This window comes from Gopherus flavomarginatus, chromosome 4, assembly GCF_025201925.1.
Source record: "Gopherus flavomarginatus isolate rGopFla2 chromosome 4, rGopFla2.mat.asm, whole genome shotgun sequence".
NCBI classification, from domain to species: Eukaryota; Metazoa; Chordata; order Testudines; family Testudinidae; genus Gopherus; species Gopherus flavomarginatus.
Genome location: NC_066620.1, coordinates 73,026,952 through 73,041,306, shown reverse-complemented (window position 1 = coordinate 73,041,306; position 14,355 = coordinate 73,026,952). Strand labels below are relative to the sequence as shown.

The window sequence follows — 14,355 nt, the reverse complement described above, 5'->3', positions numbered from 1 at the left end:
AAATTGCATACAATCAATCGAAAGGCAATATTCAGAGGCACATAATGTGTTTAGATTGTGGGAGTCTGACCTTTGTCTTCCCCATCTACTGGGATAATTACTGTGATCTACATTATGCTCTAATAAGTAACTAACAATATCAGGGATTTTTGGGAACTGTGTTCCTATTGGAATTGGTGAAACCTTAGGAAAAATTCCTTACTACCTTCTGAAATTAGCAGGCAGGGCCAGCTCCAGGGTTTTTGCTGCCCCAAGCAGCAAAAAAAAGAAAAAAAAAAAAAAGCTGCTATCACAATCTGCGGGACTTCGGTGGCTGCTCTACCGCTGCCGCTTCAGTCTTCGGCAGCAATTCAGGAGCTGGTCCTTCGCTCTGACAGGGAGTGAGGGACCTGCCGCCGTATTGCCACCAAAGAGCCGGACCTGCCGCCCCTCACCGTTGGCTGCCCCACACACCTGCTTGTTGGGCTGGTGTCTGGAGCCGGCCCTGTTAGCAGGAGACACGCTGGGCTTCTGTGGAAATTCAACAATATTCCTGTGTCTGTTCTGAAGATGGAGAATATCTGACAATGTTCTCCTCAGACAAAATTAAGTACTGGCATCAGAGAACATCTTCAATCACTAGAAGATGTCTTATGTGGTTTTTATTTTTGTCCTACTTTCAGCACCTCTGGTCTTTGTAAGAATGGCAATAGAGGGTGGACAGCTTTTACATGTCTGAAAAGAATCTGGATTTGCAAGACAAAAATCCTGAGGTAGCTGTGAATGCTTTAACGAACAGCATAATGATCCCTGATGGTGAAATAGTAGTAGTCTAGCCATAGAAAAGTTATTGTTTAAAGAGGTAACACAGATATTGTGCCTGATTTTCTACTCTGATACACTAGTATAAAACCAATGTAACTCCAATGACATAAATAGGGTTACATTGGTGTAACTCCATTGACAATCATGCCCATTGTTTGGCAGGGCTCCCTTTGCACATTCAGCTACCTCAGTGTCTCCAAGTAAAGTTATCTGTGGTACCTACTGTAGTTAAACACAAGAATGTTAGTTCAGAATTACATTACTGATCATTTAAAACAACAATATTGTTTTACACAAGTTTTTTACAGTGAAACCTCAGTTTACAATTAGGCTATGTAAATCCCCCCTAAAAAACAAAGGAGTCCTCATTTTCAGACTTTAAAAAATGAAAGGAATCAGGGCTTTCCTTGATTTTGGATAGTCTGTAAACATCCTGAGATAGTACCTGAAAGACAATAAATGAGAGTGAAACTGCATGTATGCCAGAAAACTTCACTTATTGATTTAACAAAGCTTAATCTTCCTCCATCCTGCAATCCCCCCAAAATGCCTCACTTTGTAACCAATTTCAGTAACTGCACAAAAGAGACGTTTTAAAAGATTTACAGAAAAGTAATGTTAAATATCAAAACTTAATATAATGTTAAAATTATGACTTACATCTGAATTCTTGCAGTATCTTTTGTAGCACTAAGGGCAAAATCCCACTCTTACTCACACCAATGTAAATCCAAAGTAAATTGCTAGGATCTGATTCACATTTACATTATAGCCTCTTTACACTGCTGTGGCAGTCAAAAGGGGCCTTTAACATGGGTGGAGATGTAATGTAGCTTACAGTCACTTTAAGCCCCTTTACTCTGCCAGAGCTGTGTAAAGGGGTTTAATGTAAATGACAGTCAGGCCCATGTCTTTTTTGGAGTTACAGTTTACTGCTGTGTTTATTTCACCCCAAAATGTCCAGGTATGGATCACTAATGGTAGCTAAGAACTGCTATTGGCCTGGACTAAAGCACTTTCCTTGACTGCTGCCTCATGGAAGCTGTAGAGGCTTGTAGGAATGCTCAGCAATAGAGGTTGTTACCTTTGCTGATGGAACACTTTCTTCCATTTGAGTGTTGACTCTATAATTCACATTAATAGGGTCTGATTTTCAGGGGATGGATGGTCAATATTTTCTAAAAATCAGGCCCTATTAAGGTGTTTCAAGTTGGGCCCCCCAAAATCAATGTACCCAAAACCATAAGTCACTCTTAAAAATGGAGGCTCTAGAAAATGTAATGAGGGAATCAACTGAAAACTCCACTTGCTAAACACCACCACATCATGCTTTTTCCTGATGTCCCCACATTAAATGTTCTTTACATTGAATAATGAAGCATTTCTCCTTCAATATACAGTAGTGAGCATTTCAACTTTATCCTGAATTCCACCCCCATCCCTGGGATTATGCAAGTGTAGGAGAGCATGAAACAATCTTGGTTTTGATACCTGTGATGGTGATAAGCACGTGTCCCAATGAAGCACAGTGTAAAAAGTGCAAATGCAAAGGCTGGTATGGACCAGGTTGCTATGGCATAGCCAAACCATTCCACTATCTCACCAAAGAAATTAGCTCCAGATACATATGTGAACAGTCCCCCTGCATTCAAAAAAAGTCACAAGTGCAAATAAGAAGAGTGAAAACTAATTACCCTCATTTCAAATCAACAAAACTTTGCAGGGTGGAGCCTGTAAGTCACACTTTTCACATTTAGAAAGCTTGATTTTCCTCCCACTGAACCCATGTCAATCAATGAATAATTCCATTGAAGCCAGTAGAATTATACTAAAGTAAAAATTGGCACAAGTGAGAGGAGAAATAAATCCACAGACTTCAAACCACTTTACAAACATCAATTCTCACAACTAGAGACAGGCTTGAACCTATTTCACAGATCAAACTTGGTGGAATAGAGCCTGTGTGATGCAGACAGTCAATCTAAATGATTGAATGGTCTCTTCTGGCCTTAAAAATCTATGAATCTGTGAACTTCAGGGAGCTCAAATTCTGGATCTATATTTTGGAGCTAGAGTCCTTTGCTACTCACCAAACCCATGTTAGGGTAAATTAGTAACTGATGCAGAAAGAGGTTACCAGAGGCAACAAACCAACAGAAGGAGTCAGAGTCAAGATCATAATTAGAAGCAGAAAGATCCTAGATCCCCATTGTAGTAAGTGAAGGCCCTGATGAAGGCCCAGTATGAGGCCTGAGGCCTGAACTAAAATAATGGCCAAGACTTTGCTAACATAAAGCAAAGTGAAGCTGTGAGCCAGAGGCAGGCCCTGCTCACAGAAGCTGGCAAGGAAAGGGCTGATGCTGCAAGAAGATACGTACCTAAATGGTACTGAACACTAGAGATCAGAACATTCACATACTTGCACATTCCACACAGATAACAAGGAACAGGCCGACCCATCCCAATGACAGGGGCAAAAGGGTAATATGATGGATAGAGTTGTTTTGATCGAACCAACATGTACAAGGTGAGAGGCGGCACTTTACTACGTAGAGGGGTTGTACCTTACTACGTAGAGGGGCTGCACCTCAATACGTCAGGAGTGATGTGTAACTTGTTTGTACCCGTGTATAAAAATGTATCCCTGGGGTGATGTCTTTGTCCGGCCGAGGGGGCAGTGGAAAGTCCCGCCACTGACTGAGCCGGGTCCATTGCCAAGATGCACTTTCTCGTAGTATGCCCTGAGTTAGGCTAAGAAACCTACAGGGAACTGCCATTGTGTCCAAGATCGCAATAAACCTAGCAGATGTGACTTTGCACCTTACTAGAGTCTGTGGTCATTGGGGGTTCTCGTCGGGTCTGCTGTATCAGCTATCTGCAGAGCTGGGGCAGCACACAGGGTGAGCTCACGCACGCAGCCGAGTGATACCAACAGAGAGAGCAGAGCACCATACCGGTAGCATCTGACAACACACTTCTGACAACACCCATCTTGAGCTGAGACCACTTCTCTCTCAAGGACAAGACACTCCCAAATCACTTCTCTCCAAAGGGGACAGAAGATGGAGCAGGAAAGGGGTTGATGAGCAGGTTTGGCAATGGCAAAATATAGATCCAGAATATTGGTCAGGGCAATTTTTACACAACAGGCCATAGATTCATCAGGGAAATATGCCATAAACAGGGGAGCATGACACAGAAGAAGTCTTCAGCTCTTTTGCCCTGTGTTGAATCATTTCCACCTGCCAGTCAGAAAGGAATTAAAGCACTCGTCTGGGCACACTCAGCATCAACCTGGCACACTTGTGAGGCTTGATTGCTACTCAGTGCTGACTGCAACTCAGAGTTCCCCTGAGCCTTGGAAGCAGGGAGCTCTGACCAAGAATACAGCTTGAGAGTCTAGGCTACAGAGGGCCTCTCAGAAAGGAGGAGTGTCAGTACTTCTTCTATATATTTTTTCTCTTTGTTTTCCTGAAGGCCTAGGTGTAAGGAGAGCAGTATAGCAGTAGAGAATGCTTATGTCCCAACCCCTATGTAAGGGTAAATTAGAGGGAGATTTGAATCCTGTGCACATGAAAGACAAAGAGCCCAAGTAGCATAGATCCAGAGCAATGATGCAAGTGGCTGGCTGACAGGGAGCCAGCCACAGCAGTCAACCCAGCAACGGGAGTTTCAGCAGCAACTGTTGCAATGGGCCACTCAACCACAGCTCCAGACAACCCAACAGCAGCAGCTGCTGTTCGAGATGGTGACCCAGCAGAAAGACCTGCAACAAAACCTGGTACAACCGTTACTTGTGGGGCAACAGGTGGCCAACGCAGCCAGGGATCCAGCGGCCAGTAAAGCTGACTAAGATGGGGCCTGATTTGTGTTTTTAAAGATTTACACTAAAGTAACATTTAACGTAAAGCCTTATTATAATGTTAGAATTATGACTTAAATCTGATTTTTTTGTCTGATTTGTGTTTTAAAATATGACCCTGAGGTTTTCTTGACCACTTTCAAGCAGGTCCAAGAGCAGGCCTCCAGAGAACTTGGCCCTTGTGCTCACCCCCTACCTGACTGACAACCTGCTGAGGGCTTGACCCTGTGGCTACTTAGGACAAGGCCGTCCGCAGCTGGGTCCAGAGCCTGGGACATAGGCCCCAAGTTTCTAATATGCCAGGGGGTGCTCCCCCCCAGCTCTGCCCAGGCCCTGCCCCCACTCCACCCCTTCCCCCAAGGCTCCATCCCCACCCTGTTAGTTCCTACCCCCACCCTGCCTCTTCCTGCCCCTTCCCCCCCACTCCCCCTTTAGCATGCTGCACCCTCACTTCCCTCCCCTCCCCACCACCACTCCTGACTCAGCGAAACATCTGATCCACAGTAGGCAGAGGGGGAGGTAGAGGGAGGCACTGATCAGTGGGGCCGCAGGTGGGCAGGAGGCGCTCAGGGGAGGGGGAGGTTCTCATAGGTGGGATTCTCCTTGCTCCCCCTTGCCTGCCTGCCCACCTGCTGCTCACCTCCCCATTCGCCTTCTCACCCCGCTCGCCCACCTGCCTCCTACCTCACCTCCCCACCCACCTCCTGTGGGTCCTACCAAAGTGCGGGCCTGGGGCAGTCACTCCGATTTGCCATACCCAAGGGACGGCTCTGGCTTGGGATTACACGGTGATTAAGTCTGCCATGCTGGACTTTCTCTATATCAGCAAAGAGGTGCCCCTCCACCACTTCTGTATACAAACGTGTCCCCAAGAAGTCCAGCCAAAGGTGGTGGCCCAAAAACTGAAGGACTATTGCTGGTAGTGGTTACAGTTGGAGGAGATAACTGGAGCTCAAGTTGCCAAGTTAGTACTTGTAAAGCAATTCATACAAATATTCCTCACTCAGGTATGGGAGTGGGTACTGAGGCATCAGCCAACGGCATTAACAATGGTGTTGCAATTGATGGAAAACTTTTTGGCTGCTATGGAACCTCCAGAGACAGATGGAAGGGGGCAACCTAGGGCTTAGAAGCTGACCCAGCCTAATGTGAAGCCTGGTCAGGTGAAGGCACCCCATGCTGATCAGGGACAAATACCCTTGTCTTCAGTCTCTCAGTGAGTCACAGCAACAGGCCAGGAAGGGCCCAGACAAAAATCTAACCCAGACAGTTGATTCACAGCCCTGCTAATGAGTGGGGGTTACTACAGACTTAGATGCCAGACCCCTACAACAAGCAGGGTCATCGCTGAACAAGAAGATGGGCTCAGACCACAACATGGTGATCTTTTTCTCATGTAGGCAACTGGGACACATCTGAAGAGAATGCCCCATGATGGAGTACGAGTATGCCCAGATGTGGACAGAAAGAGCAAGGAAGAAACAGCCTGCCAAAATAACAGCACTTGGATTGATTAATGGGACAAAAGAGCATGGTCTGTTGGACTCCAGATGTAGCCACACCTTGGTCCAGTCTCCCCTGGCTGTGGTAGAAAGGGTCACAAGTGAGATAATCTTCCTCCAGTGCATTCGTGGAGATGAGAAGGCCTGCCCCAGCAGATGACTATAGTTAACTGTTGGTCAGTATATGGATGCCTTCCTGGTAGCTCCTTCCTCAACACTGGCACTATCCTGTCATTACTGGTCAGGACTGGCAATATTTTTGGGAAATTATTCACAAGGTAGGAAAACTGGAGACTGTGACCTCTGACCTAGTCCTGGCACCTGGTTCAAGATCCATGTGACTGCCATACAGGTTGCAGACAGGAGAGGTAACTGGGGGATTGCCATTAGCACCACAGACACTCATTGTTGTACAGAAAACAGGATGGCTCTAGCACACAGAGGGGGAGCATGACCATCATTAGGGCCCAGCATCCAGCTGCAGAGTCAGCGGAGCCAAGCTGCATCCTCATTCAGCTGGACAGATCTACACTTGCTGAAATGTTCAGGGACAGTGGCTCTACACCCATAGGCACTCCCAACGCCGCATCCACCACCACATGGCTTCTCATTGCATCCCCATCATTTTCTGCAGAGAAGCATAGAAATTCTGCAGAGGGACATGAATTCTGCATGCACACAGTAGTGCAGAATTCCCCCAGGAGTATATGCTATGCTACTTGTCTCTCCAACCCAATATTTTTAGAGTACATCATCATGCAGGAAAGAAATGCAGCAATGTAGACTTCTTTTATGGGAAGTGGGGGATTCTTTTATGGGAAGGCTTGGATGATGGGATTCTGATCTCCATCTTAAGGGGTCGGGTATGTGCTGGGGCAGATCCTCTGGGCACAATCAGACTCGACACAGTGCACCTCATGAGACTTATCAAGCCTGGAAATTGTCAAGTTCTTAATATGGAGGATCCCTGCTCAATGCAGGGCAGCACTCTGAAGGAGCAGGACTGCAACTCAGAACTCCTGGCTCCCGGAAGCAGAGGTTACTTGGCTTGAAAGTCTTGGCTGCTCAGGCCCTCTCAGGAGGGCTGGTACTTTTCTCTTTGGCTTCTTGAAGGCCTAGGACTCTGCTTTTTATGGGCTGTGGAAGCAGACTAAGTTTTTATTTGTACTACTTTAACTCCCCTGCCAGGGGGCAGATGCCCTGAACTCCAAGACAGGAGCAGCACCTGCCCTCCCCTTAAGGGGTGCTAGAGAGGTATAGCCCACAACACTTCCTATCTCGCAGCTGGGCACTCCCCAAAAACTTCACATAGAAAGTGTTCTTCAGGGCTCAGAAGGTAGGAGTGGCCTGCTGAACTCTCCCCGTCATCTGCAAAATTCAGGCCAAAGATGTATGATTACTATGCCTCTGCAATTAATTCATGCTGTAGGGGGGAACATCTGGGCCAAGTATCCATGTGAAACTAATGGCTCCAAATAACTTTAAGAGCTTTGTGTTTTGATGTATATTTTACTTTTGCTAGGCCCTTCCCCCCCACTATTTATCCAGTTGTGCTACTCTTTTTGGGTGAGGGGCATAAGGAGTATGTACCTTGCGGAATCTTGTAAGTATGGTCTCCAGGTTTCCTTAGCTGGCGTAGCAGGATGTCACTGTGAATATTGATTCCCATGCCAAACAAAAACAACAGAACACCTACAGAATGAAAATGAGATATTGATTGGTGTGATAGCTCCTGGTTTGGCTAATTATAGAATCATAGAAATGTACGACTGGAAGGGACCTCAGGGGGTCAACAAGTCCAGCCCTCTAAACTGAAGCTGGACCAAGTGTCAGGTCAGCTGGGCAACCAGCCTTGTTTGGAGCAGGAACAGGCTGGAGTAGGAGCAGTCTTTCAGAACCACTATGCTGCTGGAAGTAACCCTGACAAGGTAGTGACATTAAGCAGAGTGCTTTCATTGGGAGTCTATATTTCTGCTTTGGGGTCACTTGGTTAGACCCTTGCTTGTGGATTGGCTGGAGCCTTACTATTCGCAGGAAATTACTTCAGATGACTCATCAGGCTCAGAACATTCATCACACTAAGTAGACCTAGACCATCCCTGTTAGGTGTTTGTCCAAGCTTTTTTAAAATCCTTCAATGATTAGGAGTCCACAACCTCCCTTGGAAGACTATTCCTGGGTTTAAATACCCTTAGAAAGTTTTTCTACTATCTAACCTAAATGTTCCTTGCTGCAGATTAAGTCCATTACTTCTCGTCCTACCTTCAGTTGATGTGGAGAACAATTGATCACTGTCCTCTTTAAAACAATCTTTAACATATTTGAAGTCTGTTATCAAGTCCCCCCTCAGTTTTCTTTTCTGAAGATTAAACATGCCCAGTTTCTAAACTGTCCTTAATAGGTTATCTAAACTTTTTTTTACCATTTTTGTGCTCTCTGCTGGACTCTGCAATTTGCCCACATCTTTCCTAAAGAGTACTCTAATTGAGGTCTCACCAGTGCCAAGTAGGGCAAGACAATTACCTCCCATGCTTACACAGGACACTCCTGTTAATACATCCCAGAATGATATTAACCTTTTCCACAGCTGCATCATAGCCAATTTGTGCTCCTCTACAGCCCCCAGATTCTCTTCTACAGTACTACTGCCTACCCAGTTATTCCCCATTTTGTAGTCGTGCATTTGAGTTTTCCTTCCTAAGTGCACTACTTTGCACTTATCTCTGTTGAAATTCATCTTGTCGATTTCAGACTAATTTCCTCAATTTGTCAAGGTCATTTTGAATTCTAACCTTGTCCTCCAAGTGCTTACAAGCCCTCTTAGCTTGAAGTCATCTGCAAATTTTATAAGCACACACTCCACTCCATTATCAAAGTCACTAATGAAAATATAGAATAGTACTGGACCCAGGACTGACCCCTGTGGGGCCCTACTAGATATGTCCTACCAATTTGACAGTGAATGATTGGTAACTACTCTTTGCATATGGTTTTTCAACCATTTGTGCAACCAATATACAGTAATTTCATCTAGACCACACTTCCCTAATTTGCTTGTGAGAATGTCATGTGGAACTGTGTGAAAAGCCTTACTAAAATCAAGTATATCACATCTTCCACCTATCTACTAGGCCAGTAACTCTGTCAAAGAAGAAAATTAGGTTAGTTTGGCATGATTATTCTTGACAAATCCATACTGGCTATTATTTATAACCCTATTATTCTCTAAGTGCATGCAAATTGATTGTTAAACAATTTGTTTCAGTATCTTTCCAGGCATCTGAGTTAGAATGACTAGACCACAATTCCCTAGGTTCTCTTTGTTCCCTTTTTAAAAATGGGTACTATATTTGCCCTGCTCCAGTCCTCTGGGACCTTGCCGTCCTCCATGAGTCCTCAAAGATAATTGCTAATGGTTCTGAGATTGCTTTGGATAGTTCCTTAAGTAACCTAGGGTGAATTTCATCAGGTCCTACAGAGGTGAGTAGCCCCAATAGATGCTGCTCACAAAGTTTCAGGAAGCTTATGATGCAGGTACCTTGATTGCCATAAGTGGGATAGGAAAGGAATTTCCCCCCAGGTCAGATTGGTGGGGACCATGGGGCTTTTTCACCTTCCTCTGAAGAATGTGGGTGTGGGTCACTTGCCAAGCTTATCTGAGTATATCTCACTTAATCATTTCCCTGTGATTGCAGGGGCCTCAGGCCCTGGTGCACCTTGATCCCTCCTATTCTCTGCATGTGGCACATAACAGTCCAGTCTCCTGTGGACTGTAATACTTTGGTCTAATTTCAGTTGTTGCGCTTAGTGTGGGGGTGCAGGGTGAGGTTGGTGGCCCATGGTATACTGGAAGTCAGACTAGATGATCTGGTTGTCCCTTTTGGTCTTAAACTCTATGACTTGAACACATCTAGCTTATCTGAATATTCTTTAACCTTCTCTTTTCCTATTTTGGCTTGCATTCCCTTCCCCCTTGTCAATATTGTGTTGAGTATCTGATCACCATTTAGCTTCTTAGTGAAGACTGAAGCAAAATAGTTATTAAGCACCCCAATTTTCTGGATGACATCAGTCATTAGCTCTCCTTCCTCACTAAGTAGAGGATCTACACTTTCCTTCATCTTTCTCTTGCTTCATCTTGGTGTATTTAAAGAACCTCTTATTGCCTTTTATGCTCCTTGCTAGGTATAATTCATTTTGAACCTTAGACCAGTGGTTCTCAAACTTTTGTACTGGTGACCCCTTTCACATAGCAAGCCTCTGAGTGTGTCCTCCCCTTATAAATTAAAACCACCTTTTAATATATTTAACACCATTATAAATACTGGAGGCAAAGTGGAGTTTGGGGTGGAGGCTGACAGCCCGTGACTCCCATGTAATAACCTCGCGACCCCCTGAGGGGTCCCGACTCCCAGTTTGAGAACCCCTGCGTTAGACTTTCTGATTTTGTCCCTACATGCTCATGCTCTTCTTTCATAGTTCTCCTTATCAATTTGACCATGTTTCCATTTTTTGTAGGATTCCTGTTTGGTTTTCAGCTTTAAAAGCTCCTGATGGAACCATATTGGCTTCTTACTATCTTTGCACCACATTGGAATAGTTGGCAGTTGTGCATTTAATACTGTCTCCTGGAGAAATTGCCAGCTTTCTTTATCCTTTAGATTTTCTATTATAACTACTCTAATATCCTAAGTGTATTCACTAGGGCAAATTTATCTTTCCATTGAATTCACCCTTTTACACTTGGCCTGAACTGGAGCCATGCTGTCAATTCAAAATTTATGCTTTTTGGTATCCTAATGAGAAAGCTACCAAATTAAATGATTTCTACCATTGGACCCAATACATATAAATGAATTATTACAAAACAGCATTATTTTGTGTTAGTTATGGGATCATAATGTAACCTCAGCACAGCTGCTAGTATAGATGATGTGTTCCAGGAGCAGAAGAAATCTGAACAAGGTTGAAGGCATAGTGTCCATGGATGGGTCAGTAGGGTATGTGCTAAAACACATGGACTATATGCTAACCTTAAGCCTCAATCTGGAACGTAGACTGCATCGGAAGATTGTTAACCTCGGTAATCTGAAAGAAACCAAACCAGCTTCCATTCCTGGCTGCCGATTTTCAAGCATACACGTGTCTGAAAACAGAACGTGTCTCATAGATTTCAAACTGGCTGTAATTAATTCATTGTTGAATGCAGTGTTGTTGTAGCTGTGTTGGTCTAGGATGCTACAGAGACAAAGTGGGTGATTAATATCTTGTATTGGACCAGCTTCCATTTGTGACAGAGACAAGCTTTTGATCTTACACAGGACCTGAAGAAGAGCTCTGTGTAAGCTTGAAAGCTTGTCTCTTTCACCAACAGAAGTTGGTCCAATAAAAGATATTACTTTACCCACTGTTATGGAATGCACCCTGTATTCACATCCTACATGCTATTGTAATAATCTTTGTACAAAATATGTCCTGTGAGGTATCATTTGGAAACTAATAATTCATTGGTGAATAATATCATGATGAAATGTGTGTAGTAAAATTATATATCAAGTCATGAACATAAGCTGAAATCATGACTGAAGTGTGTTTACCAGACAAGTCTAGGGAGTGGGTAAATCTGTTTCTCAAAGACAAAAGACAAGCTCACACCTCTAGCCAGGTGTCATCAAACCTGATGGGCTATCACCTATCAAACAGTAATTCTTTGGCAAGGAAGTGGGGCAGAAACAAACAGATCTGCATCTGAGACTACGTATATACTACCACTTACTGTGAGGAACCTCTTTCACCCCCAGACTCCTTGACTTCAACCTCCCAGTGGGAATGAACTTTATCTAGGGGTAACCATCAGGAAAATTCATTTCAAAGGGTGACTGAACAATAAAAGTGAAGGGCAAAAACAGCCCAAGTTCTCTCTCCCTATCCATCTCTTTTTCTTTTTCACCTAAGACAAAAGAAACAGCCATTGATTTTGGGAGCAAGTACTGGCCTGAGAATTTGGTCAGCAATGTTACTTTAAACGTGTTAAAAGACTTCAGCTTGATCCAAGTCTAGTTTGTTAAGTTTGGTACTAGAAAGTGTTTTATCCTTCTTCTTCTTGAGATTATTTCTGACTTTAAAGAGTTATACTTGTACACACTTAAAATCTACCGCTTTGCAGGTAAATGAACTTGTTTTATTCTTTAATTAAAACTGATCCAGTCTTGTGAATTGTTTGGGTAACTCCATTTAAGGTAGCAGACTGTTGTATATTGATCCCCTTAAAGGGGCAATTGACCTAATATATCTGGATTATCCAGCAGAGGGCTGGACAGTGCAGAACAAGGGGCGGCTCCAGGCCCCAGCACGCCAAGTGCGTGCTTGGGGCGGCAAGCTGCAGGGGGCGCTCTGCCGGCGCCACGAGGGCGGTAGGCAGGCTGTATCCAGTGGCTTGCCTGCGGAGGGTCCGCTGGACCAGCGGACCCTCCACAGGCAAACCGCCAGAGGCAGCCTACCTGCTGTGCTTGGGGCGGCAAAATTCCTAGAGCTGCCCCTGTGCAGAACGCATGTTTTTTGAGGGAAGTCCATGACTGCGAGTGTGTCGGAGTCACTCTGCAAGTAGTAACCAAGGCTGCTAGAAGCCAGAGAGTAGCTGGTGTTTGCTAACAGGCTGCTGGGGTCAGAGCTGCTGGACCAGGGCTGTGGCTATACATAGAGACTCAGGCTGTGACCTGCATGATGTCTGGCTGTTTGTGAGGAGCCCAGGTTGGGTGCTATAGCATTGTGAGGCACCCCAGTGTTTCAGGGCAGGGGTGCCTCACTAGTCTGGATTGCATCACAGCCCCTCACTAGTCTGGATTGCATCCCGGAATGTCATACCCACATTGTCTCTCTAACATTTTAATGCTAATTGTACAGTTGCCTTTATTGTGACTAATATTTAACAACTGTGTTCATGAATACTGGGGGAAGCAAGAAATACACGGGGAGGAAAAATAGTGTAACTTTGGAATGGAAGGCCAAATTCAACCCTGATGCAACTCTACTGATTATTAAATTTATGCAAGAGATGATTTTAAGGCCCAATATTCTTATCTTTGAATTTCCTGGATCTGTCAATTTAACTCAGTGTTATGCAATATGATAACTTTTTTGGTATTTTGGGCCAAATTCCCCTCTCTCACCTGTGTAAACCAGGAGTAAGACCAATTAGGTTTTACTGGAGTAGAGAGCAGAATGAGACCCAAGAAGTATAAGAAGAGTTGATACAATAAAGCTTATCAGCTCTTCCACATCCATTAGCTGCTCTTATATCAACACGTACATTACATTTTAAAGTGTTTATTATTAATGCAGTAGTATGTGACAATTTCATTAAATGTGCATTTAGCTTTTCCCAACAAATGTATCGTGATAACATTATAAACTGATAATTGTAGCTTTAGAAAATTCCAGTCTTTCATTATTAAATATTTATATTTTGGTTTGAGTCCCATCGTGCTAGGGGCTGTATAAACAGAGGTTTGCATAGCACAAGCTCCCTACCGTGAAGAGCTTACACAATAAGACAACTAATTATCCCCAGAAGCAGGTGGAAGAGTGGAGGGATACAATCAACATAGTCACTATTTGTGTCCATGTTAACTTTTTTTATACAACAAATTTAGCAAGTATGTATATAAATAATACTTCCTTTCCCCACCTGCTCTTCAGCCTTGCCAATACACCTTGGTGAATGTCTCATAGGCATTGTGGCAGAGGTGCGTCTGGAGAAGTGATGACCAGCTCTAATAATTAACAGAAATGGGTCAAAGCCAGAACCTCAAAACTAGTTCTCTCCCCCTACTTCTCTGCCACAGATGCCTTTTGGGAAAGGGGGAGGAATAGGGTGGTGGTAACTGGGATGAAGGAGAGGTCACATTCAAGGACCCTGATCCAAACTAGTGCCTATTATTTTCGTCCCAGTGCAGAACCGAACCCCCAGAAAATAATATCTGGCTCCATTTCAGATGGGGTCAGAAATATCATAAGAGCACCTGGTTTTGTGATATTTCCTTCAAACCAGGAAGTAGCTTGCACCTCACCTCCTAATCATGTCCTTGTCTATGTCCCTAAGCAGACCCTCAGACCGATTTTTTTCACTTCTAGGTGACCCTAGCCTTTTTCCCCTCTCAGTGCCTGAGCAGATTGGGGTGAACAGGA

The 14,355-nt window shown here is 44.2% G+C and overlaps 1 protein-coding gene across 1 annotated transcript in view; it reads right to left on the bottom strand.

The window, feature by feature from the left end:
- Nucleotides 1-452: 452 nt before the first annotated feature.
- Nucleotides 453-14,355, bottom strand: part of SRD5A2 (steroid 5 alpha-reductase 2) — a 60,099-nt gene continuing 46,196 nt past the window's right edge. Inside the window, exons 3-5 of the mRNA XM_050950459.1 lie at nt 7,759-7,860; nt 2,296-2,446; nt 453-1,249 (exon numbers count right to left, since the gene is read on the bottom strand). Coding sequence (XP_050806416.1) covers nt 1,183-1,249; nt 2,296-2,446; nt 7,759-7,860 — 320 coding nt within the window. The 3' untranslated portion in view covers nt 453-1,182. The remainder of the gene's footprint in view (nt 1,250-2,295; nt 2,447-7,758; nt 7,861-14,355) is intronic.